Below are 21,354 nucleotides of genomic sequence, written 5' to 3'. Positions count from 1 at the left end.
CCACCTCGAACCCGATGGGTCGTCAAAAGCCAGGCCTCCGGGCCCGAGCTTGACACCTGCCGGATGGTAGAGAAGGCACTCTCGCAGGACCAGTCAAAACCTTCCACACTTCCCCTTCCTTTTTTGCTCCTTAGCTTCCGTGCCCTTTGAGCGAAGGCCGATCTACAAATCACTCAGCACAAGCTTTTGCGCAGAAGCTTGCCTATCTGTGGCCGTCGAAGGACGATGGCGCACCAAGATCAATCAGGCTGCGTCCATGTGTATGCGCGAAGCGCGTACCCTACCTTCCTGCGCCTTGTTAATCATCAACGAGCACTTTCGAGAGCTCAAACACGTGCAGTATGCTCTGCAATGATGTAGGCGTGCGAAGTGCAGCACCTCGTCCCGCGGAGCCAGAACCAATGAGGGACCTGTAACGACAGATGATGCATACTGATGATGTGAACAGGCACATCCGCGCACCAGCCTACACGGGCCTACCCTCCAACCAAGCCCAAGCTGTCAGCCAAACAGAAAGCCACGAGTGAACCGGGGGCCGCGAGGTCGAGGAGAATCCAAAATGCGACCTTGCGGATGCGAGCACTACTAAGTACCGATCAGGAAAGACATCGAACTTGGAAGAAGGCAAGGAGCGGTGGCTGGAATGCAACGCAAGACTTGAGAGAATCGCAGCAAAGTCAGACGCAACGCCGCGAGCGGTTCATGGCGCTCCCGTTCATGACACTGCTCGCACCCTAGACAAGCGCCGTTGGATCATCGCTAAGACGAGATCGTCGAAAGGTTGTCATTCGAATGAGGATCATAGCAACAGCAATTGTTACGCCAGCGAAGGTGCTGGCGAGTGTTCCGACCAGCTAGTGTTCCGAAAGTGTTAGGGTCTAGACCAGGAAGACGCCAGTAGCTATATCGTGAGCATGAGCCGCAAAGCGAGAGAGTATCGATGAAGTTGCAGCGGCGGCGGTCAGGACCGAGCGGAAAGATTCAGCAACACTTCAACTCGAAGCGCCCACCGATCGGAATTTGTCGGTGTAGTTGACAAGGTGGTGCAGAATACCAGGTTCCTTGGCGGAATGTCCGGCGTCTGCAGGTTGGGGCATTGGTGGGCCTTTAGTAACGATGCGCGAATGAGCCCGTACAGCTCCCCCACTCACCTGGTACGAGATGGAACTTGGCCTCGGGGAAGACAGCGTGGAGGTCAAACGCCGTCTTACATGGGCACACGACATCAAAGCGGCCCTGAACGATGGCTGTGGGTATGTGACGAATCTGCGAGAGGAAGGGGGAGCGCGTCAATCAAAAGGCGGATGTATGCGGACTTCGCCGCGGCTCACCTTGTCCACATTCTCTTTCTTGAGCAGCTGACCATCCTCGATCCAGCCCCGGTTTTGGAAATAGTGACATTCTATGCGTGCAAATGCCAGTGCAAACGCATCATCGTCTCCGCGTTTCAGCGCTTCACCATCGACGTAAAGCTTGCTAGTGCCCAGCTCCCAGTATGACCACTTCTTGGCGGCTGACAGGCGAGCCTCATCAGAGTCTCCCGTCAAACGTTTGTGGTACGCGGCGATCTGAGAGAGATCGCGAGATGAACATTTGATCCGGAATCGTCCCATGCGCGCTAAGCTTGACTCCATAACTCACCATATCGTGCCTCTCGTCTTCAGGAATCTCCTCGCGATAGGGAGCAAACAGCTCCGGGAAGATGTGGCTCGCTCCGTTTTGGTAGAAGAACTCCAGCTCGCTTCTCCTTAGAGTAAAGATTCCGCGCAGTATGAGCGCAGTGACTCGGTCTGGATGCGTCTGGGCGTAGGCCAGAGACAAGGTGGAACCTGCGTCGAGTGCGTGCAGCGGAGTACCTGCTCGGTGAGCAGGAGCTGCAGACTATCCGAGGCGCCGAACTCACCCCATGAACCTCCAAAGACATGCCACTTGTCCACTTTGTGCAACTCCCTCAGCTTCTCGATGTCGGCTACAAGATCCCAAGTGGTGTTGTTTTCGAGGGAGGCGGAGCTGCAAGCGGTAGGAAGAGTGCTGCGTCAGCATAATCTCGTGGAGCCGGCCTGACTCTGCCACAGCTCACGGAGTACTCTTGCCGGCTCCCCGCTGATCGAATGTGAGGATGCGGTAGTGCTTTGGATCGAACCAGCGCTGTTGAAAGGGATGGAGGACAGAATGGTCTTGAGATGGCTGTTTGCGATCGAACGCATCACACTACCGGCCCGCAACTCACTCGGTCATCTCCCGACACGCCTCCACCGGGTCCACCTGCCCAGCGATTCGCCCACACCGTCAGTCACGACAGCTTTCTGCACCACCGATGTCCCGCGGTCTCAGGCCCTCCGCTGCCACGTACCATGCAGAAAGACTACGGGGTAGCCATCCTTCTTTCCGCTCAGCTCCCAGTACAGCTCGTGGAGATCATCCACCTTGAGTCTGCCAGTCTCATATGGCTCAATCTTGGGATACAAGCTCCTGAGGTTGGGCTTCACCCCCTGCAAAGATCTGACAGATGGATCATAGTCCACACCGCTGCCATCCACCACCTTGCTGTTCGAGCTCGACTTCTTGGAGCCGTTCGCTTTGGCCGATGCTGCCGGCTTGGGACTCTTTGGAGGCACTGCTGGAGCTGTCGCTGTCGCACTGGGTGTATCAGCAGTGCTAGCTGGTGCAGCAGTGCTGTTCGCGCGTTTCGGTGCGCCCAAAGTGGACAGGCGGTTGCGCAGCTTGCTGAAGGACATGGTGCGAAGGGATTTGTGAGCGTGCGTTGAGCCTGAGATCTTTGCGAAGTGCAGAGCACAAGAGATTGGAGGTTGTCCGCTGTCAGAGAGTGAGCGGAGCACCCTTGTCACCTGCTCGAACACCCGACGGATGGTGGTGAAGGGTCAGATCAGTGGAGCGCGTGCAAACGCAGCAACGCGTAAGGCAGCAGGAGCGCGGCTTGAATGCACGACGCGAAGAGGCGCGAAGCGCACGGACTCGATGCTGCTCCTGCATATATGCGCGATGGACATCTTCCGCGCAGCACGCAGCATCTATGGCCGTAGAGTCTGTGCGCTTCTAAGGTAACGCCGCGACCACCATCACCATCACAATTACCACCACCATCACCACCAGACACGCCTGACTTGTGCTTCGCTGAGCCGACTTAGTCGTACGCCGCTCTGTAGATTTGGCTCAGTCGAGGCACACGTGGGCATCTCGCCGCGCCTGTATACTGTTCACGCATCGGAGAGCTCAACAGAAGTGTGTGCACGCTTACTCAGCTTTCGGCGCGATTGTAATGAAGTGAGTGGTGTCAGCCAGTCACAACTAGGCCTCTCATCTTCTTCGCTGATCGATGAGCGGCACTTCTTCCAATCTGTACAGCAACATACGAAGCACAGAAAGAATCAATGAGCAGGAGCTGAAGCTGGCGCTTGAAGGGGCAAGCTGGCACGATGAGTTCAAAGGTGCGTGATCTCCAAATTTTGGGTGGGAAGGGTCGTCCACTGCTGACTCTGATTCTCTTTGTCAGACTCTGCATACATCTTTGTCGGAGGTTTGCCGCTGGGCCTGACCGAAGGGGATGTCATCACGATCTTCTCCCAGTACGGCGAGATCCTGGACATATCCTTGCCACGCGCGAAGGAGACGGGAGCAAAGAGAGGCTTTGGCTTCTTGATGTACGAAGACCAAAGGAGTACAGTGCTGGCGGTGGACAACCTCAATGGCGCCAAAGTGCTGGATCGCATCATTCGAGTGGATCACGTCAAGGACTACAAAGGGCCAACCGAAAAGGATGATGAGGGGAATAAGATCGAGCGCACTGAGCCAAGTCGGAATGCTGCGCCAGTCGTTCTGAATAGTGAGTGAGGGTGTGCACGAACTATCAGCGCCTCGTTCGTAGCAGGGCTCGCCGGGAAGTGTGCGGCCTTCTCATCGATTGCATCCGCGAGGCTGAATAGCAGACTGTGCCCCGCCCATATCAGCCTCTGCGGCTATGCCATCCGCTTCGAAGTTCACTTCAGAAGGCGATCCAGACCTAGAGGACCCGATGGCAGGATACCTAACACGCAATGGCTCTGCAAGCGGGTCGAGATCTCAAGCTACGGATGATCTCGAGAGGCTGGAGAAGCTCCGACGCAAAGCGGAGCGGGCGCGAATCCGAGAAGAGAGAGCCTTCAAGAAGGAGAGGAAGGAAGGGAGAAGCGACAGCGCTAGAGCAGGCAAGCAAACCTCCGAGAGTCGTGACAGGCGCGAGGAGGAGAATCGGCGAGAACGCATGAGGAGCAGAAGCGGGAGCGCTGAAGAGGAGCGGCAGCGACATTCGGTGCAAAGAGACCGCGACGCACGAGATCGGGACAGACGGCGAGACGAAGATGTCAGACGCTTCGATGGGCACGGGGGGCAGCATCATCGACGCAGATAGGTGCGCAAAAATCATCGAAGCTCTCGTGCACGACTTGCGTGAAGCAATCGTGAATGCATGCCCTCGAGAGTTCGCTGAATTCAGTGCGCGCATTCAGTGTGTGCCGACCTCACAATGATCTCGCATGCTTTGGGAGGCGGGCTGTCCGCTCAGAGCTCGAGTCGAAGAGGTTGCATTTGATGGTCGCCAGTTCCGCTGACCTTCGACAGTCAAACCTTGTGCTCGATCGCACGATGCAGGATCATTCAGAGTTTGTTGCGCTGCATGTTTCTCATACGTCGGTGGCTTTTATGACGAACAGCCCGGAGTTGCTAATTGACTCGAGAATGCCGCCAATCAAGAATTTTGAATCAGAATGGTGATTCAGAATCGCTTCGTTCCTCTTGTAAGTGGCGCCTTGGACTTGATTTCTAGATCCGGAGCGGTGCGGCTAATTCCACCTGTAAGTAGTGTACTTTGAAATTCAACACTTACCGTTAGTATAAACTTCGATTATGATTTCGAATGTTGCGTTTAAATCAAACTCCAAACATGCATAAAGTCAGACAGACGGCACGTGATTCAATCCTCGGCCTGACTTTTTCGGCTTTTCCCAGCTTATTTGCGCCTTCAAGCTCGCGCATACATGATGCATCACTCTCAGCCATTCACCATTCACGAAGACTTGGTGACTCGTTTTCACACCCATCTCTCGCCCTTCAAACCGCGCATACATCAGGCAAAGCAAAAGTCTCGGTCTTTCACTTGCAGTTCCAAAACTCACATCCTGCATAGGAGTCCCAGGCCGACCGATCGTGTATCATGACACCCCGTTCGAGCACGAGCTGCACCAACTTCTCGCAGCCAAGATCATGAGCGTCTTCTCTGCCACCTTCTCATCTTGCCACCTCAAACAAGACACAGTCTCAATCTCGACCTGCTGATGTCTTACGACTGTTAGTCAGTGCTCAGCAGCTGGACCCTCTTGCCCGCAGGAGCAGCAATCTGCGCCGCCATGTCGACTCCAGGTGGCTGCGCTTGCTCGGGCATTGCACCATCTATTCCCCCACGGATTCTGGTCATCGATCATCACGACTCTTACACGCTGAACTTGCTTCCTCTGCTGCTCTCGGCACTCACTCAGTGTCACTCTGGTCCACGTTGTTTTGCAGCTCTTTCCCCGGAAGAGAGAGAAAAGCGCACAAGACACATCAGCTCGGTGCTCACCTCTCGATTGCTCGTTCTGCCACACGAACACCCATGGCTCAAAGCATCATCATTCGATGAACATCTAGCCAGCTATATCGATGCGATTATCGTCAGTCCTGGTCCGGGCCGTCCGGACGTAGACGCGGATTTTGGGCAGACCCTCCGACTCCTGCGGCACCTTTTTCCAGAAGCCCAGGGAACAGAAGGAGCCAGCAGCAAGGCCATTCCTACACTTGGAGTTTGCCTAGGTCATCAAGGCATTGTGCAGTTGTATGGAGGGAAGGTCAGGCGTTCTGCGAATATCAAACATGGTGTCACGTCCCAGATCGTCTTCGATCTCGGACTGTCAGGCGCGGCAGGTATGGACCTCTTCGAAGGTGTGAGCGCTGGAGAGCGGGTGGTCAGGTACAACAGTCTGACAGTGGACGAGGCTTGTGAGTAGAGACAAGGGGTCAATCTTGCAGACAGGTGAGATGTCCTGCAGAATGACCGCTTACGCCGCAGTCCTGTGCCCAGCCCTGCCGTCGTGCTTGCAACCTTTGGCTTGGGCGATCGACGCTCCCTCTCGGATGCCCACACCACACTTCAACGCTTCTCTGCGCGAGGGTTCTTTCCCGATGATCTCACTCGAGAAAGTGAATGCGGGTCGGAATGTGGGAATTGCGTCTGCCCAAAGTGAGCGCGTCTTGCTGGGACTCAAGCATCGGACAGAACCACTATGGGGTGTGCAATTCCACCCCGAAAGCATCGAAACCTCACCCTTGGCAGGCACAACGATCATCTCAAATTTCTTGCGCATGTGTCATGGGTTCTGGGAGCAGCAAAATGGCACGTCATCAAGAGTTAGCAATAGGATCGACGCTTGGCTTTCAGCATGCCCGCTGCCCGATGCCCTACTGGCTCACGACACTCGCGCTACTACAAATTGCACATCTCGCCCCCTTACGCAGACGCGCACCGAACATCCAAAGAGATTCAAGGTTGTTCAGAAAAGCATTTGTAGCTCAGCGTCAGATGCATCTGCGAGACTTGATTATCGCGATCACGCCGGGGCACTTTTCGAAGCCCTCTTTCGTCGGTCCGAACCAGCAGTCGAGGATGGCCCTCCTGCCGACGCCGGCGCTGTGTGGTTCGACAGCGCAAGAGTGAGTCACGCCATCCCGTGTCTTTACATCGCGAACGCCTCTCAGACTAGAGCCACCTTTATTGCTTCCAGCCTGGCGACCCCGCAGCGAATATGTCATACATGTCATGTCCCACTTTTGCGGTAACTTATCACAGGGAGGGGAAGCGAATTATTCTGCAAGGCAAGAATGGTCGTGCTTTGTCTTTGCCCAGTGGAGCGCGAGTGTCTCAACACAAATTGGGCATTCCTGCTAGCCGCGCTGGAGCTCCTTGTGCCATTCCCAACAGCCGAGCTCCGTCAAGTGGTAGATTGCAGGCCGAAAAGGCACAAACCATGGAGCCGTCGTTCTGGGATTGGTTACACGGAATTCAGCACGAAATCGTCGGTCAGACTGACGCCGGCGCCGATGCATCGAAAATCGGTTGCATTTCAGCAGGTTCGACCTTCAAGGCGGGATGGGCAGGCTACTGGGGCTACGAGATGGGAACCGAATCGCTTGGACTGGATGCTTGTCAATCTGAGACCCTACGCGACCTCCCTCAAGAGCAAAGCCACCTCTTCGCATCGGGTCCAGGTGGTCACATCACTCCGCCTGCGGATGAAGCAATGCGGGGTTCGCATGGCCATATCTCCTTGCAGAGCAAGAGAGGTTTACCAGACGCTTCCTTTGGCTGGTGCAATAAGGTCCTCTCATATGATCATCGCACGCAGACATGGACGGCGAATGCCCTGATCGCGGTCGATAGCGCAGGCGTGATACCATCTCAGCCTTCGTTCACACAGCTTGAAGAAGCTCTGCGCAAGCTTTCCACCTCTACTTCGCCGCCTGCCGCCGCCATCAAGCTTGGCCTGACTCACGCAGAAGCAAATGCTTGGTTCGAAGAAGTCGCGCAGGCGTTCGACAACCTGGAAGCCAATCCTGTTCAGACTTCGCATCGAGGGCCCGATCCAGTGCATTTGTCTCGGGCCATGGCAAATCTCAAGCCAGTCGATCCCGCCAAGCTGTATGCAGCGAAAGTCGACGCTGCGCGGGCACAGGTCGCAGCTGGCGAGAGCTACGAATTGTGCCTGACCACTCAATTTCGTGGCCGATTACCTGACTCTCGAGTATCTTGTCGCATTGGAAGCCCATCTAAACCAGCAAGCAGGGTGGACATTGACGATCATTACGATCTCTACAAAGCTCTGCGTCTCCGAAATCCTGCACCGTACGCCGCTTACATGCTCCTTCCGACTCGAGAGTCAGACAGCCTGCTGCAACAAAGCGGTGGTCGTCAGGCGATTTTGTCCACGTCTCCCGAGTGTTTTCTTCGCGTGTCCAGCCATGGCAATGTCGAAATGCGACCTATCAAGGGCACCCTGCCCCGCGCAGGCTGGGGCAAGGGAGAAGCCGCACGTCGTCCTGGTGGGGCTGAAGAAGGTGTGGAGACACGGGCGTGGCGAGAGAGAACAGACGCAGAGAGACGATGTGCTCTGCAAGCTGATCCCAAAGAGAGAGCGGAGAATCTGATGGTGCGTCGATGGTGGACATTTCATTCAAACGAAACCAGCAGGCTTTTCATGACTGAAATCTTGACCCGCACACAGATTGTGGATCTTATTCGAGCAGACTTGCTGTCCTTTTGCTCTGCGCACAGCGTCTGCGTCCCAGCTCTAATGCGGGTTGAAAGCTACGAGAGTGTCCATCAACTCGTCACGGTGGTGCGCGGTACAATCGACCGACCGCTGTCCTCACAACAATCGCCTATCAGGAACACAGTCGACATCGTCCGCCGATGCTTCCCTCCAGGCTCTATGACAGGTGCCCCCAAACGACGCAGCGTTCAGATTCTCGAAAAGATCGAAGCTGATCCGGGAGATCGCCCTGAATCGGGACCAGCGTCCACGAAAAGCTCGCCTAGCTCTTCTCAAACCGAGCTCTGCAGACGACCGCGTGGTCCTTATGCTGGTGCGCTGGGCTGGATGGGCGTCGATGGTGCCGCATGCTTCAGCGTCATCATCCGTACCCTGGTCATCGACGGACATGGTGAGGAAACCCGAACCACACCCGCTAGTCGTGTTGCAGCAGCTGACCGAGGCGTGTTCGTCCTTTGTGCATCAGAAATGTCACTCGGCGCGGGTGGAGCGGTGACCTACCTCTCTGACCCGGAACGCGAATGGCAAGAAGTCCTCGACAAGGCCGCAGCGCTGGGCGTGCGGGTATAAGCACCAAGTGGTTGCATGTGAACCGCAAGACCGCAGCATGATTCTACGGTCGCCCTCGCAAGACTCGTTCCTCAATGACTTCTCCAAATACAGACACTGTACTCTATCAGTATCACTCTGCCTTTTTACGTCACCTTCTAATCGTGCACCAAGTCCTAAAAATTTCCCCGTGCCTCGCTGCAATCGGTCTCGTGTGCCCATCCTCGTCATGCCTCGTCCTCACCGCGGTCGAATCCATCCGCGTGCGAATCACTCGTTCTGCCTTCCGCCCGCCTTTGTGGATCTGGGAGACTTATCTATTGGCAGCTGTCTCAAGCGTTCGAAGCATTTGCTTTGCGGTCTTTGCTATTTCCAGACCGCCTCCACTTTCATTTGACAGAAGCGCTCACATCTCGAGATTGGAACGCTCCTTCCTCTCCAGCTCGCATGCGAACCCCTGTCTGTGCCCATCGCCGCTCTCGCGTAGCTTAGTGGTGCTCGTCGTGAGCAGAGCCAGTGAAGTTGAGAGTGTAAACTGCGAGATGAACGAATGCAGCAAGGGATCAATCAGCACTTGTTCGCGCCCATGGAGCTTTGGGACAGCTGACTTGGACCTAGCAGCGTCCAACTGCAGCACTTCATCGTGTATCACCCATCAATGTTGCTTGACATCGCGGACTCCCGGCAAGTGGCCCTCCTTCCGTAGTGCAGCCACCAGCATGAACCTCGACCTGCGCAGGTCCACCGCCCCACCGCGAATCAAAGCCCTCGGCACACTCACCTGAGCCGCACTCGCCACAGCGGTGGTACTGGCGCTCGGGAGTGAGTCGCATGTACCTGCGGGCATGCGAGCAGGGCAGCTTGTCAGTCCTGCAGCGTGAAGATTTGTTTACAAGGTGCTGCGTGTGCTCACAGAGTGTCGTGGGAGCCAGCTGGGCTCCCCGAGCAGCCGATGACACGCTCAGGGAACTGCGAAGAAGGAACACGATTGTCAGAGTGTGAGCGCTTGCTTCACGAAGCGCTTAGGCGGTGCTGGAGATCATGTACGACTCACAGCGCTGTTGACCGAGATGGGGTTAGAGATGGTTCCGATGCGGTCAGATTGAAGAGGTTGCATGTCGAACGCCTCTTTGCCCTGCAGGCGTTGCTCCAGCTCGAAACGCTCCAGACCGGTAGATTGGTTCTCATCAGTGGGCACTTCACCCGGCTGAGCACCTGGTCCGACCGCAATAGGAGGAGCACTTGAACGCAGGAAAGCGCTCATGCTGAGGTTGCGCGAGGCCACGGGGGCGGCCGATCGCGGCACAGCGCGAGCTGCTTGACGCAGAGCGAGTCGGAAGAGAAGAGACATCTGCAAAGGGGATGTATTGGAAATGTGATGTCAATCTTCAGCCAACGAATTAGGTCACTTCGTAGCGGAAAAGCCGGCACCAGATACGATCCACGTGTCAGTGTGCGCAACTCTCTCCCAATCCACCCTTGTCGCACAGTGGCCAGAGTGTGCGCCTGTAGCAGCGCGCACTGAGCTCGCATCGCTGAGAGAGAGAGCCCAGAGTGGGTGGATTGAGGGCCGAGACTCTGTCGGTGTATCCGCGTGTCCGCGTATTGCCTAGCTGACCCCACGCGAATGATAGATCGTCACACCCTCGCCTAAAAGCTAGAATCTGATGCGTGCACCAGTCCCTGATACATCTCCCAAGTTGCTGGTGCCAATGACTGATACTCACATTCGAGAAAGGTGGAGAGCAGAGTGGTGAGTACGTGCTGCGTGAGGTGTGTGGAGACAGGAAGAAGACCGCTGGCGCGTTGTGCGGTCCTTGGTGTCGTTCGTGGCATCCCAACTACACCAAGTCACTTCCGCCAAGCGCGACGAGCGTGAAGCTTCGCGTGCGTGAGCAGGCGATTCGGCTCACGCCGGCTTGAAGGTCAAGCTGTATATAATCTCGATTACAAACCCGTGAAGCGCGGCATTTGCATAGGCTCAAATCTCAACTTCAATTTACGATGTTGTTTTAAGAGGGGCGCGCCCGCCAAACACGTGGCACGTCTCATCTGGCCCAGCTTTCAAATGGGCGGCTCTGGCTGGCCGCGCGAGAAGGGCGCGGCGCCATGCATGCTGCAGCATACACCGGCCGTCAAATCGAACGTGCGCCGCGCGAAGGTCAACTCATGACCATAGCTTTGACTCTGCGCTGCTGCTGACTTCTTCGTGATGATTGCAGCAGCAGCAGCAGCACGGCCACAAGCAGCATGCATCATGCGCGCAAAGGCGCTTGAGCCTATCGTGAAGGCATTCAAGCAGTCTCCATGCAGTTGCATATGCAAGGCCGATTTGGGTCGGTCAGGGCGCTGCAACCAAAAAAAATCTCTCATGCGCGCGCGTTGGTGCATCGCGGTCGTGAGTGCTCAAAAATTTGAGAGCGACGGTGTTTGGTGAGCTTGCGATCCCAGGATGCCTCGCCTCGGGGGTCAAGTTTTGAGTAGGGGGTGCGTGCATCCTTCTTTGACCTGTCGATGGATATCACTCAGACCAACCACCATCTGGCCATTCTTCAGCTCGCAGTGTAGGTCTTGTGTCTCTGGTCCCCTTGTCTCTTGCATCACCACTCAAAGACCCAAAAGTCCGGCCGGCTATACGTGAGCAGGTCTGCCGCACGCAGACCCCTGCTCATATTACACTCCGAGCAATTCGCTCCTGCCCAAGCGGCTGACACTCTACCAAGCATCATAAGCACGCCTCACGCAGCTTCAGCAGCTCCCTTCTGCTTTCACTTCCTCTCCTTCACGTGTATACCCTCCCACGCACGCAGCATGTCGCCCACTGCGACCACCAACGGAGCCGGAGCCAGCGCCAGCGTTGATGCTCTCCTCAAGGCCCCAGATGCTTCGAGTGCAGCACAAGCAGCCGAGACCTTAGCCAGCCACGTCAACGAGCACGGTTTCCGCACCCTCGACAGCGAGAACATTCTTGAGACTCTCTTGACCGCTACGCGCAGCAAGAAATCTGCGACAGACCGCGAGAATGCAGCTATCGGATTGGGAGCTCTATTTGTCAAGGTGGGAGGCAAGAATGCCCCCACCCCATTGGGTGCCGAACCGTGGTTCCTCGGATCTCTTACGCCTCTACTGGAGCTGTACGCTGACAAGGTTGACTCTGTCAAAAAGGCGGCTGAGAGCGCAGTCGGAAGTTTGCTCGTTCTGGCTCCTGCTGAAGCCACACCGGAGCTGCTTCAAAACCTCTATGGCACGATCGAGAGCAGCGCGAGCAAGTGGCAATCCAAAGTCGGAGCATTGAAGCGTATCAGCAAGTTGGCAGACGCGTTCCCTGAGCAGATCGGAGAGCAGCTGGAAGAGCTCATTCCTCACCTTAAAAACGCCATGAGCGACACCAAAGGCGAGGTAAGTCGCATTCTTCGGCTGTACGCGCAATTCGTGGCGGTCTGCTAATTCCCTCCTTTGGCCCTGCTCAGGTCTCCAAGCAAGCCGTCAAGACTACCACAAAGGTCTGTGGAGTTATCGACAACAACGACATCAGACCCCACCTGGGATCGCTCGTCGAGGCAATGAGAGCGCCCGACACTGTGCCCGAGTGCATCAAGCGCTTGTCCTCGACTACCTTCGTCGCTGAAGTCACTGGTCCCGCCCTTGCCATTATGGTCCCCTTGCTCGTCCGTGCCCTCAACGAGAAGAACTCGACAGTGCAGCGCAGTGCAAGCATCATCGTAGAGAACTTGACCAAGCTCGTCAGGGAACCGCACACAGCCGTTCGTTTCCTGCCGTCTCTCAAGCCCGGCGTGGAACGTATTGCACAAGGCGCGGCCTTCCCCGAAGTTAGGCAGCTCGCTGGAAGTGCCCTTCGCACTCTGGACGAGGCTACCAAGGCTGTGGGTGAGGCCAAGGAGGAAGAAGACCCTACGAAGGCATTTGCAGCTGCCAAGGATGCTGCTGCTGGTCGAATCAATGTTGCTTTAGTCGGACACGTGCCGAGTGACCACGCAGATGTAACTGCGGACTCGTGGGCTCAGACCGGTATCCGCTATCTCGCGGCTCTGATTGCGCGCTTGTCGGACAAGCGCGTGGTTGCATCAAGCGCCTGGAACGAAGCATATGTGCTGCCATACTTGCGGCGCATCACAGCATCTCAAGAATCCGCCCAGGCTGTCACTGATACACTTCGAATTCAATACATCAAGATCGATGAGGAGCGCTTTGGTGCGCCTGAAGAGGATGACGAAGAGATCTCGGGCGAATGCCTGGTCAACATCCAGTTCTCTCTAGCGTACGGCGGTCTGCTCTTGCTCAACCACACCAAGCTCAGACTCCACAGAGGTCACAGATACGGTATCGTGGCCACCAACGGTAGCGGTAAGAGTACCCTGCTAAAAGCTATGCGGGACGGCAAGGTGGAGAACTTCCCTACCGAAGCTGATGGGGTCCGAACCGTCATGGTGGAGCACAATCAGGGCGATGGTGCCGGCGAGAAGATTGTGGACTATGTTCATTCCGACCCTGGAGTCCAGAAAGCCGGAAAGAGCAAGGACGACACACACAAGGCCCTTGCTGACGTCGGTTTCGATGAGGAGAGGAGGAACAACGGTGTCGAGTCGCTGTCTGGTGGATGGAAGATGAAGTTGGCACTGGCTAGAGCTATGCTGACGGGAGCTGACATCCTCTTGCTCGACGAGCCCACCAATCACCTTGACGTCGCTTCCGTCAAGTGGCTGCAGGACTATCTCGTCTCCAACACCAATGTCACTGTGCTCACCGTCAGTCACGATTCCGGCTTCTTGGACAGCGTCTGCACCGACATTATGCACTACGAGAACAAGAAGATCAAATATTACAAGGGCAACCTGAGCGATTTCGTCGGCAAGAAGCCCGAGGCGAAGTCTTACTATTCGCTTGCTGCTACCAGCATCAAGTTCTCCTTTCCACCTACTGGGGCCCTTGCCGGTGTGCGATCCAACACGCGTACCATTCTCAAGGTGCAGGATGCCACCTTCACCTACCCTGGTGCTGCAAAGCCGAGCTTGAGCAACGCTAACATTGCCGTCAGTCTTTCGAGCCGCATTGGTGTTCTCGGACCCAACGGAGCTGGAAAATCGACCCTCATCAAGCTGATGACTCAGGAGAACCTTCCAGACAGTGGTACGGTCACTTCGCACCCTTCTCTGCGTGTGTCCATGGTCGCTCAGCACGCCTTCCACCACATCGAGCATCACCTCGAGAAGACGGCCGTCGAGTACATCATGTGGCGTTTCGATGGAGGAATGGACAAGGAGATTCTCGAGCTCGCTACCCGCCGCATCAGCGACGAGGAGCGCGAACAGTTGGAGAAGCCCATCGTCAGCAAGGAAGGCGTCAGCCGCATCGTGGAGCGAATCGTCGGTCGCCAGAAGCAGAGACGTACCTTCAACTACGAGATCAAATGGAGAGGTCTGCAACACAAGGACAACTCCTGGGTCTCTAGAGACAGGTTGACCGAGCTTGGTTTCGGAAAGCTCGTGCAACGGTTCGATGATGAGGTCGCTGCCAGGGAAGGTGCTGGTAGCAAGGACCTCAACTCTGTTGCGGTCAGGAAGCTGCTCGAGGACGTTGGTCTCAACCCGGCCATCGCTGAGCACAACGAGATGCGCGGTCTGTCCGGAGGTCAAAAGGTGAGCGTCTAGAGGGCAACGATGTGATTCGGTGACAAAGCTGAGCTCGTCATCACTCTCACCATCCAGGTCAAAGTTGTGCTCGCCGCAAGTCTGTGGAACAATCCCAACATTCTGATCCTCGACGAGCCCACCAATTTCTTGGACAGAGAAGCGCTCGGAGGTCTGTCCGTCGCTATCCGAGAGTGGTCCGGCGCGGTAGTCATCATCTCTCACAACATGCAATTCGTCGATGCACTCTGCAACGAAATCGTCACTGTCGAAGGTGGAAAGATCGTCTCGCACACCAAGAGAGGAATCTCGGTGGATGCGTTCGCCGACGAGGATGCTGGTGACGACGCTTCGACGCCAGGTGGGGCCACACCTGTCGGAAATGGCACTCAGACACCCAAGGGATCGAGCCGTGCCGCTTCTCGGTTGAACAGCAAGGCGGGCACTCCGGCCAGCTCTGCAGCTGCTACGCCTGCGGGATCAGGCGACGAAGGTGCCGGCGGTAACGATCTCGGCTTCAAGGAGAAGAAGAAGAAGACCAAGTTGACGAGAGCTGAGCAGAAGGCTCAGGCCGAGAGGAGGAAAAAGAGACTGAACGACTGGCTCATTTACGGCGGTGCTCGAGAACCCGACACGGACGATGAGAAGGACGACGTCAAGGGTGACCTCAAGAAAGCCGCCGACCGCGCCATGGTCAAGGGCAAGAAGTAGACCACTGAATCCACCGGCTCGTCTATATCACCCGTAGCCATCGCGCCTTTTCGTCATCTGATAGATTGCGGCTCCTCTACCGGTTGCACCGCATCAAAAGCGCATCCGCCTCTTGTGTACATCTTGCACTGCGCACCTTTCTCGGTCTTCCCGCACGTACATCTGACGACTCCCAATAGACGATGCATCGCCTTCCAGGCGCATCCACAATGGCATTCTTATGATTGATGACATTGAGCGTCGATGGAAACACCCGTGATGAGCTTGAATGAAGAGCGCTAGTAGCCGGGCAAGCGAAGGCCCAGCGAAGCACGCTCTGGGCCCACATTGGACATGCAGGGAGTGCGACCGTTAGTGCAAGGAATCAAGTCCCGCCTCCCTCCCTGTGCTTGTCGAAGAAGTCTCTGATGCTCTTCTCGTCCACTTCCGTTCCAGCAAGCTGATGAGGTCTGAGCACCTGCTCAAACAGCGCGTCCCTGAGCCTCGTATAGGCTTCCAGAGTCTGCATCATCCTTTCCCTAGGCAACTGTCGCAGAGCTGCAAGGCCGAGATCGTAAGAGGAAGAGGCTTGAGAGTTGCCACCCTCCGACCGAGCGTCGTCATTATCTCCACCATCTGCTGGTTGGGGCGATGGCGATCGAGGGGGTGAGTAGGTGGACTCGGCCTCGAGCAAGAATGGGAGTTGTGAAAATCGTGGTAGGCACTGGATACGAGAAGGCAACGTGTTTCGCAAGAAATGATGTCAGGATTCACGAAGACTTCCTTGACGAAACGGGCATGCCATCAGTGTGCAAACTCGCTCACCTCAGCGCAGCGGCAAATGTTGTCCCGGAAGTCCTCCGCGAGGAACACGTCCAGTCGAACATCCTTCAATTGGTCTGTCCGCTCGGAAGCCCATGATCGAAGTGGTGGCAAAGTACACGGCCGCGTCGGTTTGTCGGCAAGCGTTGGAGCGTCGTTCGCGCGCATTCGGTCGGCTTCCGCGATTGTGCTCTCCATCTTTGGCCGCTTGTTGCTGGCATCGTCTGGACGAGTTCCGCTGGATGCGCCTTGTTCGGACGAGTCTGCAGAACTGGACCTCTTCCGGGAGCTGTCTGCCGTAGTCGAGCCAGATTTCTGGTCACGCTCTTCGGACACTTGGGTGCTCGAATTCACGTGCGCTGTCTGCTCCGTGTCGGTCACCGCATTTGCAGCTGCATCCTCAGCGCCCATGACAGCTTCTTCAGAAGCGGTCTGCGTCTCCACAGCCTCTTCGTTGAGCTCAAGACCCCACACCGCGCAGCCTCGTTTTGTACCTCCGAGAATATCGAGCTGGGGAGCATCGTGGGGCAGCACATTCAGCATGTCCGTTTCCTTTGATTGACCTGTAATCATAGTTTGCAGCGGGATGACAGCACCCCAGCCCTTGGTTCCTACGTAGTGGCGCAGCACTTCGTTGCCTTTCGCCCTGACGCATGCTGAACAGATCATCAAGTCGAAGGATTCGTGTGCTATGAGTGGCCAGGTGTCGACATTCGCGCCCGATGCTTGATCTACGGTCTGCGCCGCTTCCGTCACTTTTGCAGTCAGGACTGCGCCAGGTACGGGAGTTGGATGAGCCTGCGTCTCTGCTGCTCTGCTCATTGAGCCGCTGTCCTGTGGTCGAAGCGCTGCCTCTGCTGCTGCGGACGAACCTGGCGGTTTGTAGTTGCCCAGGAGACTAGTGCAGGACTCGTGAAACCAGTCCTCGCACACAAGGCACTGGAACATCGTCTATACGGACGGGAGAGGCGTTCATCTGGTCAGATAACCCTGGTAGCAGCCGACCTCTAACAATGAATGTCTCTCTTCGGTCCGACCGAGATTCAATGCACGATGCACCTGCGCTCCCATGCGCATCCAAAATCACAACTTTGCTTGCTCACCTCGTCCTCTTCCAGCGGATCGTACTTTTCTCCCCTTTGACATCTACAGAACTTGCCCTCAAAGTTCCGGCCATATTGATTCTCGTCGTTCTCTATCCTTACCGCCAGATGAGATGGTCGGAGATTGCACGCTGTGGGCATGACGGTAGTACCTCCCGTGTGCGCATGGGCGTGAGAGTGCTTGAGCTTGGATTGATCGAGGGAAAGTGTACCGCAGTCGCATCTAAAATTGCGCTTGGCGAACAGTTCTACCAGGTCATGATCTGCTCAAGTACGTGATAGGCATGCATGCATCCATCGTCAGCTTGATGATACCCACTTCGCAGACCCACGTCCGACTCACCGCTATGGCACCCCACACCGCAGCCGGCGCACACTCCGCCGCCTCCACAGGTTCTACAGGCCCAGACAGGTTGTCGAATGTACCCCTTTTCATAGGTGCACCCTCCCAACCTGAATGAGAAAGGAACAGCTTCCCGGGCCTGCCTTTCCAGCTCGGCCTCGTGCGCTAGTAGATCGGAAGCTGTCAGACCTCGAGGAGCAATGGATGGTACCGGCTCTGGTACGGACGAGGACGTAGACGGCTCCGCGGAGGTCTCTGCAACTGCAGAAGGGCCTGACATGTGGTCGTTAGCCACGATGGCATGAAGAGATAGACGTTGCGGCTCCACTCTCAACGAGAGTCCGAGTTTGGGCGAGAGCTGGCTGATAGATGTGCACAGAACAAATGCGCGAAGCAGCAAAGTTGGACTGACCGGCGTTGAGCTTAAGCTCTGGTCTTGCACCCCGGAGCTCGTTCAAGGGGCTGCAGTGGAATCAGAGGTGATGATGGATGTGAGGAGTCACCCAATCGCTGAAATAGCCCTCCAAATTCTTTCGCTGCACACGCCCCGACCGCGTTGCAGGGTGCGGTGCACCATCACCAGCAAGCGCAATTAACACGCGACGCGTGTCGCGTGCCGCGCACGTTGAAGCAGCGCTTGTGATACTCACAAACCATTAACTCTTCTGCTATATCTAACAGCGGATAGAGAATCATGAGCGGATGATGAAGTCGAGGCTCGTATGGTCGCTCGATCATGATGCACACCAGCGCGTCTAGGAGAAGAAATGCAGGTAGACGAGTACCCGATGAGCAAAATTCACTGTGAACCGCGCGGCTTGACTTTGAGTTAGGACGCGCGGTGGAGGCCAATCAACACAAGACCATCACTCATGCACACTCGACACTCCGCACTCGATTCTGCCTTCACATTCCGCTCACTGCGTGTCAAGTTCACACATGAGTTACCGCCGCGTGTAGACTTGCCTTCCATTTACATTTGGCCCACCTCATATTTCTTTGTGGTGATCGAAATGCCAATTGGCACTTGACCTGCTCAATTGCACCGTTAGGAGGCTCTGAATATCAATAAGACTTCTCATCTGAAAATTGCAGACCCTACAGAAGCTTAGGGGCTGATTGTTGCTCAGGACAAGCACCTTGCAGAGATGTGGCAAAAGACCTCTGCCAATTGCACAAAAAGCATGAGCAAGACTTTCAGCCAATACTGTCTGAACAATCCCAAAGAGACAAACAGGAAGGAGTGCATGGAGGCAGAAAAGGAGTGGCAGGATAAATGGAAAGAAGCACAAGAAATGGAGCTGCATGCGTCCTTTCAGCCCTGGTAGCAGGAGAGCGAGACTCAGCTCTGTGATAGCCATGCCAACTGTGCTCTTTGAGGAAAGAGCTGAATGGCACAACTACAGCAATGGTAGAACAAGTTGCAATGCTGTAGACTTCTGATTATGTCAGGAGAATGTGCTTGCCCAGTGAGAGGGTCTCTTTGGACTGTACTTCCCAAGCTCCCGATGGCCCCTTTTGGAGGCCTTGCATCCCAACCAGAGTACTCATGTAAGGTACAACATGTCAAGGTTTGCAGACCCTTAGGGGGCTTTCCATCCCAGTTGTGTTGGCTTAAACGGAGGCTTTCTTTGGACTTCACTTCCCAGGTTCCCAGTTGCTTCCTTGGGAAGCGTTCCATCCCAATCAAATATATCATCCAAGGCACAAGGCGTCAAGCTTTGTAGCTCCTGTAGAAGCGCAGAGCCTCACCAATGCACAGGACAAGCCACTTGCAGAGATGTGGCAAAAGCTGTATGCCAGTTGCATGGAAATGCAAGCAAGACTTTCAAGTAAGATTGTTCAACAAAGCCAAGGTGATAATCAGTAAGGAGCGCTGGAGGGAGGAAAAAGATTGGCAAGAACAATTCAACAGGTACAAAGAGGCTTGTGAGGTGGAATTGAATGTCTCCTTCAAGCTCAGGAGGCAGGAGCTCAAGACTCAACTCACAATCAGCCTGCCAACTTTGTTCTCTGGGAACAGAGCCAAATGTAACAACCGCAACCACAGCAATGACAGACCAAGCTGCAACACTTCGGCCAAATCCAGGAAAATGCATCACTACCCAGTATTCACGCTTTCACACCCTCCACAGAGATCCTCATCCCTCCCTGATTGAGCTACTGTCTAATAAGGCTTCAAGTGCAGACTCGCAAAAGCTTCTGAAAACCTTATCTGGCGCAGCCAACTCTCCTCCGTTGCTTCACCCCTGGCGTAACCCTTTCGTCTCCGTCACTTCACCCCTGGCGCAGTCTCTGTCACATTCACCATGCCAGCTGGCGCTAGACCCAATCAATCAGGCGCGACGCTCGCCGTGAGGCGGTCGATGCCACTAGCAAATCAGCAATTCACGCCACTAACCCAGAGGAGCAAGAACCTGGTTCAGACCTCCGTACCACAACCACGCAGCCCACAAAGCAAAGTCTGGCTCAGCACAAAGCAGCTAGAGCGGCATATGCACGCGTCCAGCAACTTGCGTCCGATGGAGGTCTAGAGACGCTCGACAAACGTCTCAACAACAAGCTGTCCAGAAAGCGCAAAGAGCGCAAGGACGATCTGATTGAGCAGCAGGCCCAGGAAGAGCGGGACCGCACATGTCGTCAAAACGACTTTGCTCAGCAGCAGCGCGCTCTGGATGAGCAGAAAGAGGCTCTTCGTCAGCAGGGGGAAGCTCTGCAAGCTCAGCAAGCGGCTTTTCGTCAGCACCACGAAGCTCTTTTGGGACAACAAGAGGCTTTTCGCCAGCAAGAAGAGACTGTTTGTCAAGAACGAGACGATCTTCGTGAGCACCAACAGGTGCTTGCTCAAACGCGCACTGAGCTTGCCAGCCAGCATCAGAGTCTCGAGTGCCAGCGACACGAGTTGGTTCAACAGCAGCAGGGCGTCCAAGCTCGACAAAGCATCGTGGAGCAACAGGATGGTCAGCTGCAAAGTCGCGCAGAAGAACTGTTCTCTCGCTTGCAGGCAGTACAAGAGCGTGAGAATAGTCTGGCATGCGAGATCGCTTTGCACCAGAAATCTGCCGCTGATCTCCAAGCTACGATGAAGAAACGCGAGAGCGACTTCGCCAGGGAGGTGCAAAGCCACCAGCAGGCTTTCGGTGTGCTTCGAAGGCGCGAAATTGATCTCTGCGCCGACTTGGAGACGTACCACAACTCGCTTGCCCAGGTGCAGGCGCGCGAAACCGAAGCAGTTCAACGAGGTCAGCAGTGCTCGGACATGCTTCGTCACGCTCACGAACTGGTGCAGCGCGAGAAGGGGCTCAAGGAGCGTGAAGACGCTGTCAAGGCGCGCGAAGCCCAGCTCCACATCGTCCCGGTCGTCAAGAAGGAATATCAGACGACGAGGATGACCCTCCAGAAGAGAATGCAGCGAGCGCGACGGAGGAGCGTCCTGACAACTCGACCCGCAAAGAGCGCCAGCTTTGAGCTTGTCTCGAGAGGAGGGATGAGGAGCTCGCGCAGATGAGGAGCAGTGCTTGGACATGCTTCGTCACGCTCACGAACTGGTGCAGCGCGAGAAGGGGCTCAAGGAGCGTGAAGACGCTGTCAAGGCGCGCAAGGCACAGCTCCACATCATTCTGGTTGTCAAGAAGGAAGATGATTCAGACAACGAGGATATGGACGACCCTCCAGAGCAGGATGCAGCGAGCTCGACGGAGGAGCGTCCTGACAACTCGACCCGCAAAGAGCGCCGGCTTCGAGCTTGTCTCGAGAGGAGAGATGAGGAGCTCGCGCAGATGAGGAACGAGCTGCACCGCACCCTCAGTGGCGTCGTCGACCACGCTACGCTGCAAAAGGAC

At 55.8% G+C, this 21,354-nt stretch overlaps 9 protein-coding genes across 9 annotated transcripts in view; 4 read left to right on the top strand and 5 right to left on the bottom strand.

The window, feature by feature from the left end:
- Positions 1-748: 748 nt before the first annotated feature.
- On the bottom strand, positions 749-2,921 carry IE81DRAFT_322714 (putative proline iminopeptidase). Its single transcript, XM_025513726.1, has 8 exons — positions 2,354-2,921; positions 2,231-2,265; positions 2,081-2,148; positions 1,904-2,010; positions 1,642-1,829; positions 1,332-1,568; positions 1,152-1,266; positions 749-1,081 (listed from the first exon to the last, which is right to left on the bottom strand). The coding sequence occupies exons 1-8, from the start codon at positions 2,736-2,738 to the stop codon at positions 993-995; spliced, it is 1,224 nt and encodes a 407-aa protein (XP_025370368.1). The 5' UTR covers positions 2,739-2,921; the 3' UTR covers positions 749-992.
- Positions 2,922-3,005: 84 nt separating this feature from the next.
- Positions 3,006-3,949, top strand: IE81DRAFT_99836 (hypothetical protein). Its single transcript, XM_025517822.1, has 3 exons — positions 3,006-3,285; positions 3,367-3,449; positions 3,515-3,949. The coding sequence occupies exons 1-3, from the start codon at positions 3,281-3,283 to the stop codon at positions 3,850-3,852; spliced, it is 426 nt and encodes a 141-aa protein (XP_025370367.1). The 5' UTR covers positions 3,006-3,280; the 3' UTR covers positions 3,853-3,949.
- Positions 3,950-5,059: 1,110 nt separating this feature from the next.
- IE81DRAFT_322712 (ADC synthase) lies at positions 5,060-9,084 on the top strand. Its single transcript, XM_025513725.1, has 4 exons — positions 5,060-6,030; positions 6,113-6,741; positions 6,813-8,234; positions 8,310-9,084. Exons 1-4 carry the CDS (start codon positions 5,403-5,405, stop codon positions 8,925-8,927), a joined length of 3,297 nt encoding a protein of 1,098 aa, XP_025370366.1. The 5' UTR covers positions 5,060-5,402; the 3' UTR covers positions 8,928-9,084.
- A 310-nt stretch (positions 9,085-9,394) lies between these two features.
- On the bottom strand, positions 9,395-10,170 carry IE81DRAFT_346800 (putative COX4-cytochrome-c oxidase chain IV; the record flags this gene model as incomplete). The annotated part of the gene is made up of 4 exons (XM_025516074.1): positions 9,395-9,441; positions 9,688-9,743; positions 9,820-9,875; positions 9,961-10,170. 4 exons carry the CDS (start codon positions 10,168-10,170, stop codon positions 9,395-9,397), a joined length of 369 nt encoding a protein of 122 aa, XP_025370365.1.
- Positions 10,171-11,632: 1,462 nt separating this feature from the next.
- Positions 11,633-15,303, top strand: IE81DRAFT_99665 (hypothetical protein). The gene is made up of 3 exons (XM_025517819.1): positions 11,633-12,305; positions 12,377-14,563; positions 14,633-15,303. The coding sequence occupies exons 1-3, from the start codon at positions 11,718-11,720 to the stop codon at positions 15,263-15,265; spliced, it is 3,408 nt and encodes a 1,135-aa protein (XP_025370364.1). The 5' UTR covers positions 11,633-11,717; the 3' UTR covers positions 15,266-15,303.
- On the bottom strand, positions 15,264-18,226 carry IE81DRAFT_99673 (hypothetical protein). The gene is made up of 5 exons (XM_025517820.1): positions 18,163-18,226; positions 17,513-17,974; positions 17,170-17,432; positions 16,070-17,017; positions 15,264-15,968 (listed from the first exon to the last, which is right to left on the bottom strand). The coding sequence occupies exons 2-5, from the start codon at positions 17,790-17,792 to the stop codon at positions 15,630-15,632; spliced, it is 1,830 nt and encodes a 609-aa protein (XP_025370363.1). The 5' UTR covers positions 17,793-17,974; positions 18,163-18,226; the 3' UTR covers positions 15,264-15,629.
- IE81DRAFT_99699 (hypothetical protein) lies at positions 18,051-18,284 on the bottom strand. The gene has a single exon (XM_025517821.1). The coding sequence runs from the start codon at positions 18,248-18,250 to the stop codon at positions 18,089-18,091; it is 162 nt and encodes a 53-aa protein (XP_025370362.1). The 5' UTR covers positions 18,251-18,284; the 3' UTR covers positions 18,051-18,088.
- A 1,537-nt stretch (positions 18,285-19,821) lies between these two features.
- On the top strand, positions 19,822-21,020 carry IE81DRAFT_346797 (hypothetical protein; the record flags this gene model as incomplete). Its single annotated transcript, XM_025516073.1, has 2 exons — positions 19,822-19,866; positions 19,962-21,020. 2 exons carry the CDS (start codon positions 19,822-19,824, stop codon positions 21,018-21,020), a joined length of 1,104 nt encoding a protein of 367 aa, XP_025370361.1.
- A 235-nt stretch (positions 21,021-21,255) lies between these two features.
- The window catches only part of IE81DRAFT_366009 (hypothetical protein), a gene marked incomplete at its 5' end in the record, with an annotated part of 999 nt that continues 900 nt past the window's right edge, over positions 21,256-21,354 (bottom strand). Inside the window, one exon of the mRNA XM_025516974.1 lies at positions 21,256-21,354.

The sequence above is a fragment of the Ceraceosorus guamensis genome (genome assembly GCF_003144195.1).
Source record: "Ceraceosorus guamensis strain MCA 4658 unplaced genomic scaffold IE81scaffold_22, whole genome shotgun sequence".
NCBI classification, from domain to species: Eukaryota; Fungi; Basidiomycota; class Exobasidiomycetes; order Ceraceosorales; family Ceraceosoraceae; genus Ceraceosorus; species Ceraceosorus guamensis.
The sequence above is the reverse complement of the archived record's forward strand: the minus strand, read 5'-3'. Positions and strand labels throughout refer to the sequence as shown.